We start from the raw sequence: 22,771 nt of genomic DNA, 5'->3' as shown, positions 1-22,771 counted from the left end.
GCATTCAATCCAGCATCAGCACGCTGAACAACAGTTTCTACCTGCAGACCATCAGGATTCTGATCAAACTGTAATCCAGTCATTACTCCTTCTTCCACTCTTTCACTCATGCCTCCACTACCTCCCACACACTGGTCACCTCACTGACAGTGCAAGGACACTCATGGACAACCTCTTCACATGTTTTGGGCAATATTTCCAAGGTTTCACCAAGGTATTACCACTTTACTGCTGCTAAGGACTACATCCTGACCTCTGTGCAATATATTGATATATTGTACATATTTATGACACACTACACATACATCTAATTTAATTGTACATTTGGAAAACGTTGTACTGCTGCTTCATCTGCTTTTTACATTCTCCTATGTCTATAGAGGACTTGCTCAGGCACTACGCACAGTTACTATTTACACTCTTGTTCACGTCCTCTTACTGCACATATTCCAATGTTTACAGTTAGGATCTGCACTTTACTTACATACTATCTAGGCATACAAACTAATATATTCTGCATATTTTACATCTGTAAATAATCTCTTTCCTCTCTGCCCCCCCCCCTTTTATCTTTTATATATTTTTTTTGCATTGCACAGCTGTAGAGTACCCGAGCCTCACAACAAGCATTTCAATGTACAATTGGCACTGACATTTTGTGCACATGACAAATAGGTCATGAGTCATGACAGTAAGTGATTACACCGACACCGATTCTTCAGGCAAAATTATTGTGCATTTGATCAACCAAAATTGGGTTGCGTGGAGAGAAAGTCCTTTCTCGCGGTTCTTTTTAATGCTTATTCAAAGCATTTTTGATGCATATTTAAGAACACGGCATGCTTAAGAACCAGTCCACAGTGTTCGTTCATCTCTGGACCAGCCACAATGTTACCTATTCGCAAGGCTCAGAACTAGCACAGAATATCACGCCAATCTCTGGGCCAGCCATGCCTACAGTGGAAGATCTTTCATCTCCTTCAACGTCTTGACACCCAAGTGGTTTTATCTAAAAAACCTGTTTGAAAAGTTCAGAACACTCAAAATTAGAAGTAGATGGGCTGGCCAAGCGAGTTTGCATGTTCTCCCCGTGCTGCGGGGGTTTCCTCCGGGTACTCCGGCTTCCTCCCCCAGTCCAAGACATGCATGGTAGGCTGATTGGCGTGTCTAAAGTGTCCGTAGTGTATGAATGGGTGTGTGAGTGTGTGTGTGATTGTGCCCTGCGATGGACTGGCACCCTGTCCAGGGTGTACCCCGCCTTGTGCCTAATGCTCCCTCGGATTGGCTCCAGGTCCCCCTGCGAGCCTGTGAAGATGGATGGATGGATGGGTGGGCTGGCCAAGCATGATATTCCTCAGAGCAAGAATCTAATGCTTTAAAGTGGTTTATGATCCCAATTCTATACAGTATATTATATATATATATATATATATATATATATATATATATATATATATATATATATATATATATATATATATATATATATATATATATAAAATAATACAATATAAACATCAACTTAAATTACTTAAATAATAGCTCCTGGAAAATTGTAAATGATCTTAACTGCTGGCTTGATCTAGTGTTCTTCCAATAGTGTTCTGTGGGAGACCTTGAAAGGGACATAATTAAGAACATTGCTTCTCCTCTAACATGAGTTTATAAGCAAGATCATCTTTTATCAATAGAATTCAATTTATTAGACCAGGCTGCTGAGTTATTCCTATTATGGTCAGTGAATGACTCGTACACAAGCTAAGATTGTGGCTCAGGTGGTAGAGTGGGTTGTCCACTAATCGTAGGGTTGTCGGTTCGATCCCTGGCCCATGTGCCTCCCATGCCGAAGTGTCCTTGGGAAAGACACTGAACCCCTAGTTGCTCCCGATGGCAGGCTAGCGCCTTGCTGCCATTGGTGTGCGAGTGTGTGTGAATGAGAAACAGTGTAAAGATCTTTGTAGGACCGCTGTGGTTATTCCTGCTCCATCAGTCCACTCAACAATGTCCTTTGAGCCATTTCTTGTTTGCGCTGGCCATTGTACCTCTCCTCATATCTTTCTGTTACTCCCATATTAGAGGTAAAGGCAGGAATGGTGCAGAGAAGAAGTTACCCTAGAAGAAGTTGTTGTACATTGATGTCTTTTCAACCTTTTAACCTCAAGTTCATCTGTTTTTGCAACACTTGATTCATTTAATTTGCCTTTATAGCAAGCTTTTTTCTCATAAATTTGACCTAATGCTGGAATTTTTAAAAAAAACATTTATTTATTATTAAATAGTTTGTACTAAAACCCAAGGAAGCTGTATCTTCTACACTGGCAATTCCCTTTTATTTAAAAAAAAAAAAACAAAAACCCTCCTCTCTTCTTACATAAATAATCTAATCACACACTACTACAGTCGTGCACAATTGCATACAATAAACACGCACGTTTTACTGTATGCACAGACACACACGACAATCTAAACACACACTCACAACGCATATGACAAGGAACGATGGAAAACGTCATCCTCAAGTTTTTTTTTTTTTTTTAATATTAAGCCCTGAATCATAATAATATCCGAAGCGCAGGGTGACTCATCATCTGCAGACACTCTATAATCACACAGACTGTTACAAATAAAACTCGTATATTAAATCCTATTCAAATGAACAACTACCTCCCACTACAGAAGACCATCTCAGTGGTAGATCACACGTCTCTGAGCAGCTCTGTATGTAATCTAAAGAAGTAAATTAATGTGAGGAAGTTCTCCAAGATATGTTTTAGTTCTTCTTGTTGTAGTTGTTTTTTTTTGTATACAGTGCATCCGGAAAGTATTCACAGCGCTTCACTTTTTCCACATTTTGTTATGTTACAGCCTTATTCCAAAATGGATTAAATTCATTATTTTCCTCAAAATTCTACAAACAATACCCCATAATGACAACGTGAAAGAAGTTCGTTTGAAATCTTTGCAAATTTATTAAAAATAAAAAACAAATAGAACATGTACATAAGTATTCACAGCCTTTGCCATGACACTCAAAATTGAGCTCAGGTGCATCCTGTTTCCACCGATCATCCTTGACATGTTTCTACAACTTGATTGGAGTCCACCGCTAGTAAATTCAGTTGATCGGACATGATTTGGAAAGGCACACACCTGTCTATATAAGGTCACACAGTTAACAATGCATGTCAGAGCACATACCAAGCCATGAAGTCCAAGGAATTGTCTGTAGACCTCCGAGACAGGATTGTATCGAGGCACAGATCTGGGGAAGGGTACAGAAACATTTCTGCAACATTGAAGGTCCCAATGAGCACAGTGGCCTCCATCATCTGTAAATGGAAGAAGTTTGGAATCAGCAGGACTCTTCCTAGAGCTGGCTGCCCAGCCAAACTGAGCGATCAGGGGAGACGGGCCTTAGTCAGGGAGGTGACGAAAAATCCAATGGTCACTCTGACAGAGCTCCAGCATGTCTCTGTGGAGAGAGGAGAACCTTCCAGAAGAAAAACCATCTCTGCAGCACTCCACCAATCAGGCCTGTATGGTAGAGTGGCCAGACGGAAGCCACTCCTCAGTAAAAGGCACATGACAGCCCGCCTGGAGTTTGCCAAAAGGCACCTGAAGGACTCTCAGACCATGAGAAATGAAAGATTGAACTCTTTGTCCTGAATGGCAAGCGTCATGTCTGGAGGAAACCAGACACCACTCATCACCTGTCCAATACCATCCCTTCAGTGAAGCATGATGGTGGCAGCATCATGCTGTGGGGATGTTTTTGAGTGGCAGGAACTGGGAGACTAGTCAGGATTGAGGGAAAGATGAATGCAGCAATGTACAGAGACATCCTTGATGAAAACCTGCTCCAGAGCGCACTGGACGTCAGACTGGGGCGAAGGTTCATCTTTCAACAGGACAACGACCCTAAGCACACAGCCAAGATAACAAAGGAGTGGCTACAGAACAACTCTGTGAATGTCCTTGAGAGGCCCAGCCAGAGCCCAGACTTGAGCCCGATTGAACATCTCTGGAGAGATCTGAAAATGGCTGTGCACCGACGCTCCCCATCCAACCTGATGGAGCTTGAGAGGTCCTGCAAAGAAGAATGGGAGAAACTGCCCAAAAATAGGTGTGTCAAGCTTGTAGCATCATACTCAAAAAGACTTGAGGCTGTAATTGGTGCCAAAGGTGCTTCAACAAAGTATTGAGCAAAGGCTGTGAATACTTATGTACATGTGCTTTTTTTGTTTTTTAATTTTTAATAAATTTGCAAAGATTTCAAACAAACATCTTTCACGTTGTCATTATGGGGTATTGTTTGTAGAATTTTGAGGAAAATAATGAATTGAATCCATTTTGGAATAAGGCTGTAACATAACAAAATGTGGGAAAAGTGAAGCGCTGTGAATACTTTCCGGATGCACTGTATGTATTGTGTTCTTATCAGTGTTTTACACTTTAAAGGTTCAATAAGTAGAAACTCCTTCTATTTTCGGAGACTCTTCTCCTTTCTTTCGAGACTGCTCCTCCACCTTCGAATAATCTCTCGAGTCTGATCGAACTTCTGGAGCAGCTCAGCTTTCTCCTCCTACGATAATCAGAGAGGTATTCAATTAAGCTCAGTTGAGAACAGCTGTACAGCTAAATTCATATTCATGCTATTATTATATCTGATTGTACGTCATTTATTTATTTATTGATTTATTTATAAACATGCCTTATGTGTCTTTGCTCTTTATGTAACGCTTGCACAGCAATTAAAGACGAAACTTTTCACTGCAAGAATTCTACTCTGTATAACTCTCTGTACGTGACCAAATAAAGATCTTCAACTTTATATATAGACACACACACACATATACATATACATATATATATATATATATATATATATATATATATATATATATATATATATATAGAGAGAGAGAGAGAGAGAGAGAGAGAGAGAGAGAGATAGATAGATATAGCTATATAACCTGTTGTTATGAGATTATTTCTAACTGGTTGAAAATATCTGACCTGAATTCTTTCAAACAGCTCTCGTTGTTCCCTTATCAGCTGCTTGGTCTGCTCATGCTCCTGCCTACGGCGATCCAGCACGGTCTCTCGGTACAGCCGAAAGCTCTGGATCTTCTCCAACCGCTCCCTCTGCTGTTCCTCCTCCATCACTGCATCCTTTAGACGCTCTGGCCTGCCGGTCCTCCTACACACAGAGGAAGAGAGAGATAGGTGATCAGTAAACTCGTGATTTCTACACACATTTGCTGGATGCCAAACACACACATGCACTGGTAACACACACACAAGCAAAATGAGAGCTCAGCAAGCTCCACCATGCACTCCATCCTCGTCTTGACAAAAACGACTGTCCAAATTATAGAATTCCACAGGAAGTCGATGGAACTTCCTGTGAGCTTGGAAAGTGTGTGTACCTGATGAAAGGTGTGAGGTCCAGTGTGTAGTCTTCTCCAAGCGTCCTCAGATTGTTCAGGTACTGCTGACGGGTTTGAAAAGCCTGCAACAACATAGCACCAACACCATTTGTGTGTGCATGTACTGTATGTATGTCTGTTTGTATGTATGTACAGTATGCATTTGCATGCATGTGTGTGTGTGTGGCCACAGACCTTAGCTGCTCTGCCAGGCTCTGCAGCTTCCCAGGCCAGTTTTATTGCCTTAATTTGCTCTAGTCTCTCTGTGTCCTTTTCCACCTCAATCTTTTCCACCTCTGACTGCTCACTGACCACACGCAGCGTCCAGTGGGGCTTACTCTCATCCAAACTCTACACAAAGAAAAACACACACACACACACACACACACCCTCACACATGTGTACAGTCTACACACCCTCACAATGCATATACAGTAGCATAAATAACGATGGAAAACATCATCCTCAAGTTCTTTTTTTTTTTTTTTTTTTTAAATATATTAAGCCCTGAATCATCATAATATCCGAAGCGCAGTGTGACTCATCGTCTGAAGACACTCTATAATCACATGATCTGTTAAAAATAAAACTCGTATATGAAATCCTACTCAAACCAACAACTACATCCCACTACAGAGGAATATCTCAGTGGTAGAGCAGAGGTCTCTGAGCAGCTCCATATGTAATCTAAAGAAATGAATTAATGATGACAATGTCTTCCAAGATGTGTTTTATGTTTAGTATTTTGCACAGACTCAAACACACACACACACACACACACACACACACACACACACACAGAGACTTGTTGAACCTGCCTTGGATGTATGTTTGTCTTTCTCTTTTTCTTTCTCTTTTTCCTTTACTTTTTCCTTCTCTTTTTCCTTCTCTTTGCTCTTGGGAGCTTTGGGTGTGGATGGTTTCTGTGCTTCTCTGCTGGGTTGGTCCACATTTGCAGGTGTCTCCTCTGTCAGATGTTTGAACACTGCACACATTACATGGGAAATGTTTTAACAGGATTATGTTTAATATAGAAGATAGCGAAATGCACCTCAATTACCGAAATATATGTATATTCAGATAATAATTGTACAAGGTGATTTGCATTTATATGCCATACAATTTCATATAGTACTTGTATATCAAACCTGCCATCTGTTAAGATTTTTGTGTCATCTGCTAAGTATAACTCTAGGCAGACGGAGCGTACAGTTTGCTAGATGGCAGTGTTGCTCCATTCAGAGCCTGCTTTGTAAGCACGCTCTTCCTAAACACTTACTATGACTCTTCTTTCCCTTTGGTCTTCTTAGATACCCATCATCCCACTGGACAGGTTGACAAGTTTACATGGCATCCATAAGGACATAATGACAGCAGGTTCTGATCTAAACTGAAGTCTTATCCTTCATCCATTCAGCAAAAATAACCAGCATGTGAGACTACACAGGGCTGCTCCTTTGTTTTTAAAATCAAATTAAGACCTGGTCAAAACATTACATCAAGTCAAACCTGAAAAAATTTCTAATGTGTGTGCACATGGTCAATTTTGAACATTTTCTACGTTATAGTGTTACTTCTTTATATAGTCCCTCAAAAGTGATAATGGAGAAAACCGATGGGGTGTAACTAAGAGGGGTGGATCGGGTATAGCTAAGAGAGGTGGATGAGGTATACCTAATGCAGGTGGATTGGGTGTAGCTAACAAAGGTGGATAGGGTGTAGGTAAGAAGGGTGGATCGGGTATAGGTCAGAGGGGTGGATTGGGTGTAGCTAACAGAGGTGGATAGGGTGTAGGTAAGAGGGGTGGATCAGGTATAGGTCAGAGTGGTGGATTGGGTATAGCTAAAAGGGGATGGATGAGGTATAGCTAATGCAGGTGGATCAGGTGTAGCTAAGGGGGGTGGTTCAGGTCTAGCTAAGGGGGGTGGATCAGGTCTAGCTAAGTGGGGGGGCGGATCGGGTGTAGCTAAGGGGGGCGGATCAGGTGTAGCTACGAGGGGCGGATCGGGTGTAGCTAACGGGAGGGTGGATCGGGTGTGGCTAAGGGTGGTGGATCGGGTGTGGCTAAGAGGGGTGGATCGGGTGTAGCTAAGGGAGGTGGATGAGGTATAGCTAATGCAGGTGGATCAGGTGTAGCTAAGAAGGGGTGGATGAGGTATAGCTAATGCAGGTGGATCTGGTGTAGCTAAGGACTGTGGATCGGGTGTAGCTAAGGACTGTGAATCTGGTGTTGCTAGACGGGGTGGAGGATCGGGTGTAGCTAAGGGGGTGAACGAGGTGTAGCTAAGGGGGGTCGATCGAGTGTAGCTAAGGAGGTTGGATCGGGGTAGCTAAAAGAGTTGGATTTCATGTTTGAACCCCACCTGAAATATTTTCCAGTTCCAAATGCTTATTCCTGGATGCTTAACATGACACACACACACACACACACACACATACTCAAAAGTCTTATTCTATGTACAGTAATTGCACTATAATGATGCTCATAAAAGGCCAATGGAGTCATCGGTTTGTTTCCACACAAAGATCTCCCTTAGTTTGTTTAATCCCATTTTAGTCCCAGCTGCTATGGTGAGAAACAGGATTAACCAATCAGGATCCTCACTGCAGTCTGAGCTCAAGGAAATCAAGATGACATGTACAGGAGGAAATAAAGAAGTGCAGATCTGGTTGTATAAGGTAAAATGTCATTCCTGCCCTATTAGAAGCATGTTATTTTAAGTATTTGCAGTGGAGCTGTCAAAGGTAGGGTATTTTATAGCAACGTTATTTTGTGATTGAGATACACATGTCTGTTTCACTATGGCTTTTTAAAAAAAAATTTTTACAACTTTTTTTCCCAGAATTCAGCTCTAGCGACTTTCTGGCCCACCTCACATATGGCACACACATCCATTTCTTTTATTCACTATGCGCAAGAAAATAATTAAAATGGCTTTAGACCCTATGATACTGCTTAACACTTGACACTCGCATGACCACTTAGATTTCTGAGCTGAAATGCCTCAACACGTTTTAGATCTAACCTCAAAACAGTCGTTGATGCCAACAAAATTTTTCTGTTGAATTTGCACTCGCCTCTTCATCCAACAAGTTGGTGAAAAAAAGGTGTGAAAAGTTACATCACCCAGTGCTACGCAAGTGCTTAGAAAACGTAATAGAATTGTAGAAACGGAGAAAATGCAAAATATAAAGACATCATCACCAAATAAAAAAAACCCCCATCCACAAATAAATCAACCTTAAACCATGAGCCCAGAATGTAATACTTAACGCTAAAAACAACAACACCACATTTAAGACATATTAAATGCTTGAATTTTAACCTTCTACTGCATGAATTATTACATTTACGTCATGTTTTCATAGATTTTTATTACTTGAATTAGTTCAAGGGGGTAGCTGGTAAATTGTTGCCGTATGGCAACAATGTGCAATGGTGGAAAATATCATACAGTCAAAAATAACACAAATGTATGAGATGACATTCCAGTTACTGCATTTTCCAGACTATAAGTTTCAGAGTTTTTCTGCCACCTAGTAAGCATGTAAAAATGATATCTTCTAGAAAGGAATTACAGTTATAAAAGTATGTGGTGGTGGTTCAGGTGTAGCTAAGGGGGGTGGGGGTGTAGCTAAGGACGGTAAATTGGGTGTAGTTAAGGAGAGTGGATCATGTGTAGCTAAGGAGAGTGGATCATGTGTAGCTAAGTAGAGTGGATCAGGATAGCTAAGGAGAGAGGATTATGTGTAGCTAAGGAGAGTGGATCGGGGTAGCTAAGGAGAGAGGATTATGTGTAGCTAAGGAGAGTGGATCGGGGTAGCTAAGGAGAGAGGATTATGTGTAGCTAAGGAGAGTGGATCGGGGTAGCTAAGGAGAGAGGATTACGTGTAGCTAAGGAGAGTGGATCGGGGTAGCTAAGGAGAGAGGATTATGTGTAGCTAAGGAGAGTGGATCGGGTGTAGGTAAGGAGAGAGGATCGGGTGTAGGTAAGGAGAGAGGATCGGGTGTAGCTAAGGAGAGTGGATCATGTGTAGCTAGGGAGAGAGGATCGGGTGTAGCTAAGGAGAGAGGATCATGTGTAGCTAGGGAGAGAGGATCGGGTGTAGCTAAGGAGAGAGGATCATGTGTAGCTAGGGAGAGAGGATCGGGTGTAGCTAAGGAGAGAGGATCGGGTGTAGCTAAGGAGAGAGGATCATGTGTAGCTAGGGAGAGAGGATCGGGTGTAGCTAAGGAGAGAGGATCGGGTGTACCTAAGGAGAGAGGATCATGTGTAGCTAGGGAGAGAGGATCGGGTGTAGCTAAGGAGAGAGGATCATGTGTAGCTAGGGAGAGAGGATCGGGTGTAGCTAAGGAGAGAGGATCGGGTGTAGCTAAGGAGAGAGGATCATGTGTAGCTAGGGAGAGAGGATCGGGTGTAGCTAAGGAGAGAGGATCGGGTGTAGCTAAGGAGAGAGGATCATGTGTAGCTAGGGAGAGAGGATCGGGTGTAGCTAAGGAGAGAGGATCATGTGTAGCTAGGGAGAGAGGATCGGGTGTAGCTAAGGAGAGAGGATCGGGTGTAGCTAAGGTGAGAGGATCATGTGTAGCTAGGGAGAGAGGATCGGGTGTAGCTAAGGAGAGAGGATCGGGTGTAGCTAAGGAGAGAGGATCGGGTGTAGCTAGGGAGAGAGGATCGTGTGTAGCTAGGGAGAGAGGATCGGGTGTAGCTAAGGAGAGAGGATCGGGTGTAGCTAAGGAGAGAGGATCATGTGTAGCTAGGGAGAGAGGATCGGGTGTAGCTAAGGAGAGAGGATCGGGTGTAGCTAAGGAGAGAGGATCGGGTGTAGCTAAGTAGAGAGGATCATGTGTGGCTAAGGAGGGTGGATCATACGTGGCTAAGGAGGGTGGATCATACGTGGCTAAGGAGGGTGGATCATGTGTAGCTAAGGAGAGTGACTAAGTTTTTCCTTCCTTTGAATGTGAAAAAATGTAAATGTGCTATTAGAGAAGCCTAGTGTTTTTTTGTTGTTGTTTTTTTTCGCTATGTAGTCTTGTTTCAATTCATGAATGCACATACTGTACCACAGTTCCATTGTTGCATGTTGTTGCCGTATGGCAACAATTACATTTGACCATTTAACAGAATACTGACAATATATAAACATGTTCAAATGACTAAAAATCGGGGGGGAAAAAATGTTTACTTATCTCAGATAGTGTTTCATTTTTCCCCTTTAAGTAGTTTTGCTTAAATATTAAAAAATGTTTTGAAATCCCTCCGATGATGACATTCACCATGCTATGTGGCTGCAGAAAAGGAAGTGCAAACAGCACTTCCTGGTCATGTGACATGCCTTTTTTTCTTATGCCAAAGTTAAAGCCCTGATTTTCCAGTTACATACGAACACAGTAATTTTTCTCAAAAAATTGGAGATAAATTAATTATTGCCATATGGCAACACAATGCAGTAAAGGATTAAAGATCTATTTTAAAATGTTTCAAAGACTTTTTAAGGATCCAAGGTAGCCACGCTGCAATGCCCAAGCATCAACTGGACATTTTAAGATGGCGATTACTTATTTATTTATTTATTTATTGCAATTAAGCACTAATCAGATGGTAAATAAATTGAGTTAAGTGAGGCTATAATAGGTGTGATAGGTGAGACTAAGCTGGGCAGATCTGTCCTTAGGCCACCTCTCATGTGGCTCTTACTGATTGGTGTGTCTTTAGCGTCTATAGGGCCATGTAACACTGCTCCTGCTTTGATGGGACACACTTAAAGTGGGTTAATTCAATTCTTTCTCCTCCAGAAATACCTCCCATGGCACTGGAGGCCAAGAACCAACTTCATTTGACTTCCCATTGACCCATTTCCACAGGCTTCCTGGGAAACAAAATTGGAGACACATGCAGCAAGCTGTCCAATATGTACTTACTGATCTGAACACACACACACACACACACACACATACACACACACACACACACACACAGGGCAAATGCAGGGATATGCGCACACAGATATTACGGATAGGTCAAAATGAGTCAAACCAGCTGGGATTAGACCCCCCCGAAGTTGATTATTTTCCTACACCAGCATGTCCTGAAGTGTTTAATTCCTCATATTACTACATTTATTTCCCAGTGATTACATTTTCTATTAATTAAAGAATGACGGATCATACTTTAACCATAATTTAACGTGGAACGTCCATGAAACAAGCTCATGATAGCAGCTATAAACCTTTCTCTAATAGTTTATAAGACAAAACAACAACAAACAACAACAACACAGCTTTTCTGTCCTAAACAATCTCCAATGGGAGAAAAAAAACGTACTGACTGTTATGAAGCACTGACACTGGAGACTCCTTTCATAAATGGTCAATAAGTGTCTCCTTACATAAATCCTATAGCATATCATTAGATTATGTGGAGTGTCTATGGAGCTTGGAAACATATTAGAATATGAATGCAATAACGTGCGATACGTCACGTTAAATAAAATTTAAAAAGGTGTGTTTAATTAACACACATTTCTGGAGATGCTTTTTTTTTCTTCTTTTTTGCTTTAAGCTTGCTAAGGGTGAGATTTTCTTTTAAAACCAACTCATTTCAAATTACAGGTTACAGTTTTAAGATTTTCAAATATCTACCGCCCAAACACAGATTTCTACAGTGATGTTATACAAGTCATCTGATGTTTATTACATGTTATATACAATATCACACAGCCCCAGCGTAACTATTTAGGTAAGGTTCTAGCTAAGCATGCTATGCTAATGCTAGCTTTCTGGCAAACATTAGCAAGCTAATAGTCAAAGTGAGTTTCTTAACAGGAATTGAGCTATTTAGATGCATTTACCTCATCACGGATATGATCTCAAAATCATATACACCACAGGAACATGTGAAATTCATTACTTCAGATACTTTTTGTTAGCTTCCAAGCTCCTGAGGTGTTCCACAATACAGCTCGTGTGAATTAGTTGCTATCAATATCATAGAAATCGTAACGTATTAGACCAAATGCATTAATATAAACACGAGCCTGGTCTAATAGAAACCGAATCAATGCCTCCTGACCAATCGGTTTTGAGAATTCATGTTGTTGATGTGTCAGGTGGGATAGCAGCGGATAACACATGATATGACCAGATATTCTGCGTCATGAAACCTGCAGCACAATGAGGAGCAAGAGCCCAGAAAACAAATGTATTCTAATGAGGTTACTCCTATGATGTTCATACAGTCATGTAAATTCTAAAACCTTTCATCCCTTTCACCCCAAACATCCACACCAGGCCAAGAACACACCAAGTACTCCCATGGTTCTTTTCATTTCCATTTCAATCAGCTTTTCCTTTCCGGAATACCACTCCAAATCACAGCATGTTTGTTGCAAAGCAGCGGGGCGATTACTCCTAATCCCACCTGCCGTGAGTCACACCAAAATCATATTTCCAGCTGAATTTAGTCGCGTTTCATTATCAGAGCACGGTAGTAACCTGCTACATTTACTTCATTACATTTAAATTTTGAAGAAAGAAAAAAAAAGTACTTTTAAGAGTAGGTTTAACATTTTTAATCACAGAAATGTTCCTTTACTTCGCTACATTCGGTGGCCATACTATTGTGGTATCCAATACGATTTAGGAGGTGAACATGGATGCAGCATTTGTTTTTTTATTTTGCCTTTATTTACGTTTGGGTCCTGGCTCCACCCTCATCTCGTGATTGGTTCCTTCTCTAATTGTGTGCACCTGTGCCTTGTTTCCGCTCATGAGTTCATGTATTAAAACACAACAGTGGATCTCTTCACCTTTGCAGAGACGTCAACATGCACGACTTATTACAGGCAGTGGATTGGTTAAAACAGATGTGTGCTTGGGGGACATGTGATTGGCTGCTGTGCTCACCTCTCATCTCATTGTTCTCTCTATCTCTTAGGGTTTGGATGAAGCCTGACAGTGAGTCATCCAAAGGCCAGCTGTTGTAAAGCACCTCTGCTTGAAGGATGTATATATGATGCTGAAACACACACACACACACACACACACATATTGAGACAGGGCTATAAAAATACAACCATAAACTCAGACACACACACACATGTGGGTGCACACACGCAGACAAGACACTATCAGTGACAGTGATGAACAGGATTTGTCTGTATTGATGGATACCGTTTGGGCAGGCTGGCACTCAGAGGCTCCTCTGCCTCCTTCGTGACCCCCGCCAGGGCCGTCCTGAGACTGACTCACCCCCGCCTTCTCCAAGGCACTGCCGCAGGAACCTGGTGCACATACACACATACAGATGGATAAACACTCTATAAATACACAGGAACTGCCAGTGTCAGGCGGTAGCTAAGAAACTAAGAGAGTGGTTGTCAGTTTGGGTAAGACGTCAACTGAAGAGACCTAAAGTTTTGAAAAGAATAAACAACCGATGTATTAAGGAGGCCTATAAGTTGCCTAGAATTTATTCATTAATTCAGTTAAAGTGTCACTAAGATGCAGGAAATCTGTTGTGTTTTTGAAAGATTGCAAGCTCCGCCGAAAATGTGGAGTTTCCTTGCTTTTGTGTTCGATCGCAAAATCGCTAAATCCTGCAGGGACTGTCCAACACAGCACCTCTATAGAACAGCACAGTCTCTAAAGCACTATGACAGTCTCTCTATAGATTTTTATCTCTTGTTTGTGTGTGTGTGTGTGTGTGTAAACATATGTCCATTTGACAAACCGTCACTGGCTGAAAAGCTGTACAAAGGGATAACAACGTGTCCTTGGCCTGTCTTGCTGGCCACCTCTCTCTCACGGTCCAGGACGCTGAGTTTAATATGGACATCCTGTTTTGAAGCCTGGAATTGCACCGTAGCAACGTGATCACGTGAGACTCTCACCCTGTGCCTGAGACAGACAGCTGGGTAAGCTATATCTTTCCACACTAGGTCATCAAAGACGTGTATGTAATTATAAGGTCATACTTTACTAATTTCACAAAAGGTCTACAATTCATTCGAATTCAAACGCCTTGTATACAGAATTTGACAGCCCTGTGTGCATGTACAGTAAGTATATGTGGTCAGACCTGCAGATAATGTTCTTCTTGTTAGGTAAGTAGTAATCTTTGAACTCCTTCACTGAGAAGTTACTGACTGGCGCTTCTCTTGCCAACTGGGCCAGTTGCTCTCGGGAACTGATTAGACGCAATCGCCATGTTCCTCCTACCACAGCCGGTTCTCCAGTGTATGCCACAAATGTGTAGCCAGCCTAGAAATTATACACTACAGTACATATAACACATAGACAACACATAATACATACGCTACAGATAGTACATACAGACAGGTGACTATCTGAAAAATCGGTGGCTCTGTCCTGCTGTGAGGTGCGTTTATTTTACTGTCCCTTCACTGGAAATCAATAAAAAAAAAATATCTTGACTGATATCCTATAATGAAACATTTCTATACTGATGGGAGTGATGCGAGAGAGAGCCCTCTCAACCGCCACCTTTCACCTCTGGAGTTGGGGGTTTGATTCCCGCCTCCGACCTCTGTGCACAGAGTTTGTATGCTCTCCCCATGCTTCGGGGATTTCCTCTGGGTACATTGGTTTCCTCCCCCAGTCCAAAGACATGTGCTGTAGGCTGACCGGCATGTCTAAATTGACCGTAGTGTCTGAATGGGTGTGTGAGTGTGTGTGCAATTGTGCCCTGGGTCCAGAGTGTCCCCCGCCTTGTGCCCCAAGTCCCCTGGGAGAGGCTCCAGGCTCCCAACGACCCCGTGTAGAATAAGCAGTATAGAACATAGATGGATGTATGGAATATCTATTTGATGAATGGTGTTCATCCCCCAATACTGCTCCAGAGAATCTATGGCACACTAAAGCAGTTCTCACAGCTTTATGTTGGTTTCGCCTTTGATTTGTTACCTGTCTATAGTCGATACACAGATGAGCCAAAACATTATGACCACTCACAGATGAAGCGAATAACATACATAATTATAATACATACGTTCTTATAAGAACAGTGCCTTTCAACGTCTGGGATATATTAGATGGTAAGCGAACAATAGGTTCCTGTAATCAATGTGTTGGATGCAGAAGTGTGGAACACCTGAGCAAATTTGACAAGCGCCAGATCTTTATGGCCAGATGATTGAGTCAGAGCATCTCCAAAATGGCAAGGTTTGTGGGGTGCTCCCAGTCAGCAGTGGTGGATACCTACTGACAGTGGTCCGAGGAGGCAAAAACCACAAACTGGTGGCAGGCTCATCGATACGCAAGGACAATAAAGACTATTCTATCTGGTCAGAACTGACAAAAGGGCTACTGTGGCACATGTCTTGCTTATTAGGCTGAGTAGACCCAGAGTCAGAGTGCCCATGCTAACCGCTGCCCACCATTAAAAGCACCTACAATCAGCACACAAGTGTCAAAACTGGATCTTGGATCAGTGGAAGAAGGTGGTCTGGTCTGATGAGTCGTTCTTGTTTTGTTTATTTTATTTATTTATTTATGTTTTACATCAAATGGACGGCCAGGTCTGTGAGTGGTGTATCTCTGGGGAAGCGATGGGACCAGGATGCACTATGGGAAGAAGGCAAACCGGCAAAGGCAGTGTGATGCTCTGGTCTGGCTGGGAATGTTCTGCTGGGAAACCTTTTATCCTGGCATTCATGTGGATGTTACTTTGACACGTACTATCTACCTAAACATTGTTGCAGACCAAGTACACCCCTTCATGCCGACGGTATTCCCTAATGGCACCGGCCTCTTTCATCAGGATAATGCGCCTGGCCACACTGCAAAAATTGCTCAAAGTGTTGACTTGACCTCCAAATTCCCCAGATCTCAACCCGATCGATCATCTGTGGAATGTGCTGGACAAACATGTCCGATCTACAGAGGCTCCACCTCACAACTTACAGGACTTAAAGGATCTCCTGTTAACGTCTTGATAGCAAATACCACAGGGCAGCTTCATAGGTCATGTAGAGTTCAATATGTTGATGGCATATTAGACAGGTGGTTATAAAGTTTTGGCTCATGGGTGTATAATACGTACACCACATACACATACACGCACATATACCATACACACACCTTATTTGGTGTGTATGTAAATGGAAATACACTGTTGAAGAATTTAGGTACTTCCTCCCCAGTGTCATTGTTGATGACATGAAGGTGACACCTCAACGAAGGGTACATCTTAGGCACAAGTAATATGGCTTTTGGAACATGGAACACCTCCCTGTGCACACACAAGAAACCTAATGAACACAGCACACTTTTATTGTGGATAATGCACATGCCATGGTATCTAATGTTTACATTTTTCTTACCTAAAGAGCAGGACCCAGGAGCTGGTTGTCTCATGGACGGGGACAGAGTAATCAGTGAAGGTAATTTTAGTCCACTCATCCCCACCACATGGGTACAGGTCCACTAGCTGCTCGTTGTTCATGATCATGAACCTTCCCAAAGAACACACACACAATAACACAATAGCACACTAACAATTGTTTATATTTGACTGCTCCCAAAGAAAAAACATTTCTAAAACTGTGCACTGAGACATAAGCCACAAGTACACACATTAACATCAGCAGATGGTGAAATGAGTAATTTACCTCAATAAAGACACAGCATGCTTCTCTATGTCCAATTCCACTGAAGCCCACATTTCCAACAGAGTCTTGGCAACTTTCTGATTCTTCTCAGAGCCTGAACACCAACCCCAACCCCACCACAACAAAAACATTCAGGCAAGTTGTAAAAAGACATATACTGCATTTTTATACTGTACATGTGGATGTAATACAGAAGAGAAGAAGCTCTATTTTGAAAGCTCTTTTTCTGAGTTACTGTCTGTTTGGAGTTTTAGATCTTCCCGTGTCCACATTGGTTTCCTCTGGGTTCTCCAGTCTCCTTCCACTTTCCAAAAACATGCAGATAGGTAGATTGGCTATGTGAAATTGCTCATAAGCGTGAAGGTGTGTCCTGCACTGTACTGGCGTCCCATTCTGGGTGAATTCTCCCGCTTTGTGCACAGTGTTTACGATTGGGATTGGGTCCAAATCCGCTACAAACCTGACCAGGCCAGGATAAAGCGGTTAATGAATGATGGGTGAATGGATGAACGTTTATATCTGAGCCAGATCTGAGCCAAATGACGGATCGTGACATCAGCATTTCAAGCCATAAAGCTGCAGTGACTTGAAAGTGTGCTCTCTTTCAGTGCATGATGAGCTTATGGAATGAGTCATAGAGTCACTCGCACGACAAATCTGGTTTCTGCTGCTCATTCACGCAATAATGAATTTTGCTCAAAATATTTCAAATTGGATTTTGAATTGTTTTGAATAGTCTGGATCTTGGTAAAATAAATAAATAAATAAATAAAGTTGAGTTTGAATAATGTGGTTTCTGCTTGGATCTGCTATGTTCTGAAATTGTCTATATCAGTTATGTATCTCTCTCTCTAATTTGTCAGCGTTCCTATTTTTAAGTAGTTTCCCTATCTGTCCTGTATCTGTTTTGATTCTCTGTCTCTCCGTGCATCCATCAGCATGTCACTGAGAGGAGGAATGGATGCTCGAAGGGATAGATCCAGATGGATGCGGAGATGAAGACGGAGAAAGAGACGAGTGTTGTTCTCCCGGCTGTCATTCTTGCTTAGAGTGATTGGCAGCTTAATTGATAAGTGTGTGCTGGAGGGTTTGAGTGCATGTGTGCCTATACGCTTACACACGTGTGTACACTGCAGGAGAAATCAAGAGGATACTCTGCAGTCTCTGATCATAGTATCCATTAAGCCTTAAATCCATTCATTTTATTGGGAGGTGCTTTATTTCTTGTGAAATACTTTTAGAATTATAACAAACATAATAATGCACAAGAGAGGTAAGCGATGTCTATTACTGTCTATACTCATTGTTCTGTACTCAATGAGCAGGTTATGGGGCAGTAATAATAAGCATGGGTATGTTACCTGGTCTTGCAGCACTAAGAATTTCTCTCACCAGGAAGCCCTTCCAGCCAGCCTGTAAAATTGTTGCTGCCTGGTTTTCTTGTTCTGTTGCCTGCCTACCACTACAGCCCTCTGGAACACCATCTGCTATACACAAGACACTAGATCACTACATACACTTTCCAGCGAAGCCAAATGATACCCAATTCCAGAGTTGTGCTTTGATAAACACACAATAACACACATACTTGTGTCCTTGGTGTTTCTGGAGTGAGGTGTAGGGTCTCGAGTCAGGGTCTGCACCGCAAACAGTTCCTCAGATGTCAGTTTTCTTCCCAGCACACAGCAAAACATGTGGTATACCGCATGACTGAAGACCTGCCAAGCGTGACAAACAATGACTTGTGAAAAAGACTGTGTGAGAACAGGTACGCACTTGCGTGAGACACCCACCCTCCAGTGCTCTCTGATTGCAGTTTTGCTGAGTGACGGAGGGCAGACAACCTCCTCCAGTGTCCTGGTGGATGATGCGAGTTTGTCTGGGTTTGAGAAGGATCTGACCATTCCACCTAGAGCTCTGAGAATCAACAGAGCCTGCTCACAGAACCTCAGACTCTCCTAAAGAAAGACGCAAAGCATGTGAAAGAGACCATGATGTGGCCCATTAATCATCTGAAATGCATGCACATTATCATACACACATCCCACATCATACATGACTTAAAAGCTGCTTTACTCTATGCGATAGCAGCAGTATTATATGTTTATAGCATGTCACAACGATGAAATCATGCCTGTGAAATGCTTAAGAGCAACCCAGAAAATACTTACTATACTACACACTCGGTAAAGTATGCTAGTGTGTCATAGATGTGTTGAATGCATAGCACTGTTTATTTTTGCTCATTTATCATTATTGTTAGCAATAATTCTGGATATCATGTGACTGTATTTCTGTTGCAGAGATTACATTAAGTCACTGTGATGCTGACTAACAAGCTAAAAACTGCCAACTGAGCCCAACTGTGATTAAGAGAACCCCCCCCCCCTTTTCTGTACTGCACTAGCATAAAATGTTAAGGAGTGAAACAAAATATGAGGGTTAACCAGCCCTACACCTGGAAACCTTTTCTAGGTGTGGCATCACTGCATCTTCTTCTCCAAATACGAACGCTGTCTTGCTATAGAGCTGCACGTGGACACCGAACTGCACCCGCGTGTGGATACGAAGAACATGGCGCCTGGAAATTGTCCATAAAACAACCACTTCAAGCTTACAAAGTAGAAGGACACAGCTTAAAAATATTCATCATTCAGTGAATGAAATGAAAGCTAGATTTACTGTATACGTCTGGTGTATAAGTGAAGCCTTGCTTTTATTTATTTGCAGCACACAAAATGCTTGAAACGAAGGGTGAGAAACGCAAGACAAATGTGAAAAGGGAAGGGGATGAAACCTAATAAATATAGCATTGTTGCCAGCAATGTGTTTATGATAAGTCAAGACTAGATGCTTTGCTTATAAAGAAGATAATTTAGGTTTGGAACAAATCATGCCTCTAAAGCACACCAGTGGTAGACCAGCATTTGACCTTTATATCTCTCTTCCTCTCGTTATACTGCCTGATAAATCTGCCTTTTCCTAGCATTCTGACCTCTGAATATAGGCCCCCTACTTTTAGGCCGTACGGAGCTAGAAATAGCAGACTGGTTCATCTCTTTCCCTCTCTAGGGTTTCCTCAGAGATGGCTGGCTTCATTATCAGAAACAGAACATACAGTACAGCAAGTATGTGCAGACTATGTTCACACACATTTCCTTAATACTTACGGCTAGTAAGATGTTTCACCATAGTAACCATAGTAGCTCACAATGTGGCTTTATAATTATTACAGTATTATTATTGGCACTGGTCTGACACTTACTAGGTGTGGACGATAACACTGGTATAATTTTAAATACAATATGATACTCAAATGTTGTGAGGTTAGGTCTACTGCTGACACTAATGAGGAATTCTTAAAAAGAGGTGGGAGTGGTTCGGCTAGACGCGGTCATATTCCAAAGTGACTGTCCTCATGCGCAAATCATGCCTAAACATTGTGGTCACAAAGGGAAAGAGTCAGAGGTAATAAAAACACCTAGCTTATGGAAGGCCAAAACTTTTGTTGGACATTGTTAAACAAGACACCAAACTAACTCGAGTAAGCGTACCTGGAGCATCAGTGACTAGCACACCAAACGACAGAACAAGCAACCAGTGGAATCAAATCACTGAAGTGGTCCCTTTTAATTTGATTGACTTTTGAGTCAAATGGTGGAAAACGAACACTTTAAAGTGTGTAGTTACGTTAGACTTACAATACGACACTGCAGCATAGAAATATATTTCTAATAAAAAGCCTTGCTTGTGATGTGGTGTAACTTAACCGCTAGATTAGCTTTAGTAGAGCACTATGTGTTGACTACAGTGTTAACTATGACTGGAAGCTGTGTAGTGCTTGCCCAAGGACAAGCTATTTCCTTGAAGGAATTTCTCTTATCATGGGATGGTAAGGAGGAGAAACAGGTCTGCATGACAATGGACAAATGCTGGTGATGAATCAGACTGACTTGTAGCTAGTAGCTAGTCGTTAGCTTAAAAAACTCAGCTGGTTGCTAGGGTGTTAACTGCTTTCTATCATATTCCAGTTGGGTATTAGGGTTTCAGTAGGTGCAGCAGTGCAGTTTAATTGTTTCAGTATAGACAAATGAAGAACGGCTTAAACCGTGTGAAAGCAAGATCAATGGAACATTTCATTGTATTCATATGGGGTGGGGGGGGGGGGGATGCATTTTGGAGTATTGCTAAGTGGAAACCATAATTCCAATCTTTCCCAAAAACAGAAGTGTCCGTTTTCCTTATAGGATGTATGATTCTGCCAAATTTTGTGGCTCTAGTGAAGACGGTACAAATGTATTTATTAGAAGAAGAAGAAGAAGAAGAAGAAGAAGAAGAAGAAGAAGAAGAACACAATAATACAGCATACATGAATGACCATAGTTATAGTTAGAGAAAGGATCACAGTGATGGTTTTGGCCTGTATTATACCAGCGACAGAGATACCTTTGTAATCGGTGGTTTATAACCACAGTTGTGAAGTTACATTACCCCGGTGGCAGGGAAAGAATCGCCGCTTTGCAAGACGAGGTGTTGACAGTCAGCAGGGGATACTGAGCCTGGACGCTCTTCCAGGAAAAAGGTTCAACACCCAGATGACCTGGCCTGAGTGCGCAATCCTTTTCTACACATACGTAAGATGTACATACACATAAATGCTATAAATATCTCTAAATATAGTTGAATGCATAGACGGTACTGGTATATGACTGTCTTACGCTCATGACTGTTATCTCCCCAGCGCATCAGTGCTGAGAAACAGATGAGAATCTCTGTAGGCAGCAGGCTGTCTACTGACAAGAAGTAACAGCTCTTCTCATCTTGTGCCTTAGAAAGAAACAGAGATGTGAATGTACAACAACTGTAAATATTAATGTGTAGAAACCTTCTGAGTCAAGTAGAAGTGGAGCGGTCAGTTAGGTAAACTCCTGAGAGGCACAACCAGTTACTGTATATATAAGTGGACAACATGGCACCATTCACTCCCATTGTGTGGTTTTGAAGTCTTTTTGAGGGGGTCGCCATCTTGTGAAAATTGGAGTCAGAGCATGCACATTACTGTAGATACAACCGGGCAGACAGTGGCTCTGCCTCTTGCCCACCATGTTGGTGATGGACACTGTACTTGAATGTGCATGCTCTGAGACTCCAGAAGTCCTGAAGATGGATCATTGTCTAACTCAAAGTGGTGAGTTCAAAGTTATTCATTAATATGTAATATGCTAAATTGTAGCGGTATAATTTTGTAATGGTAAATGGTCTGCACTTATATAGCACTTTTATCCAAAGCGCTTTACACTGTGTTTCATTCACCCATTCACACACACATCAATGGTAGCAGAGCTGCTATGCAAGGTGCTAACTTGCCATCAGGAGCAACTTGGGGTTCAGTGTCTTGCCCAAGGACACTTCGGTATGTGGAGTCATGTGGGCCAGGAATCGAACCACCAACCCTACGATTAGTGGACAACCCGCTCTACCACCTGAGCCATCATCACAGTTATCATTGTCAGGAAAAGATTTTTGAGCTTTGAGTCAGTCATGACTGGGAAGCTAGCTGACATTGTCCATCATTTTACTCAAAGTAAAGGATGAAAATATACTGCTAATAGCAGTCGAATATTTACACTCAACACAAAAGAGAGACTGGCTAACCTTAACAAGCTACTTCTAGTATTATCTATGGTCATGTAGTTAATAAATTATTATGA

General features: G+C 41.9%; 1 protein-coding gene across 6 annotated transcripts in view; it reads right to left on the bottom strand.

The window, feature by feature from the left end:
* Positions 1–2,515: 2,515 nt before the first annotated feature.
* The window catches only part of adgb (androglobin), a 47,284-nt gene continuing 27,028 nt past the window's right edge, over positions 2,516–22,771 (bottom strand). For 4 of the 6 annotated variants that reach the window (XM_053647459.1, XM_053647475.1, XM_053647490.1 and 1 more), the window contains 19 exons: positions 21,779–21,887; positions 21,552–21,684; positions 19,527–19,641; positions 18,854–19,018; positions 18,649–18,778; positions 18,422–18,547; positions 17,296–17,364; positions 17,061–17,154; positions 16,773–16,904; positions 16,531–16,681; positions 14,510–14,691; positions 14,162–14,328; positions 13,603–13,712; positions 13,336–13,447; positions 6,248–6,414; positions 5,625–5,780; positions 5,430–5,512; positions 5,017–5,200; positions 2,516–4,582 (listed from right to left, as the gene is read on the bottom strand). In XM_053647459.1, coding sequence (XP_053503434.1) covers positions 4,481–4,582; positions 5,017–5,200; positions 5,430–5,512; positions 5,625–5,780; positions 6,248–6,414; positions 13,336–13,447; positions 13,603–13,712; positions 14,162–14,328; positions 14,510–14,691; positions 16,531–16,681; positions 16,773–16,904; positions 17,061–17,154; positions 17,296–17,364; positions 18,422–18,547; positions 18,649–18,778; positions 18,854–19,018; positions 19,527–19,641; positions 21,552–21,684; positions 21,779–21,887 — 2,487 coding nt within the window. In that variant the 3' untranslated portion in view covers positions 2,516–4,480. The remainder of the gene's footprint in view (positions 4,583–5,016; positions 5,201–5,429; positions 5,513–5,624; positions 5,781–6,247; positions 6,415–13,335; positions 13,448–13,602; positions 13,713–14,161; positions 14,329–14,509; positions 14,692–16,530; positions 16,682–16,772; positions 16,905–17,060; positions 17,155–17,295; positions 17,365–18,421; positions 18,548–18,648; positions 18,779–18,853; positions 19,019–19,526; positions 19,642–21,551; positions 21,685–21,778; positions 21,888–22,771) is intronic. The other 2 variants (XM_053647467.1, XM_053647483.1) reach the window with 2 other exon arrangements.

The sequence above is a fragment of the Ictalurus furcatus genome, chromosome 2 (genome assembly GCF_023375685.1).
Source record: "Ictalurus furcatus strain D&B chromosome 2, Billie_1.0, whole genome shotgun sequence".
Taxonomy (NCBI): Eukaryota; Metazoa; Chordata; class Actinopteri; order Siluriformes; family Ictaluridae; genus Ictalurus; species Ictalurus furcatus.
The sequence above is the reverse complement of the archived record's forward strand: the minus strand, read 5'-3'. Positions and strand labels throughout refer to the sequence as shown.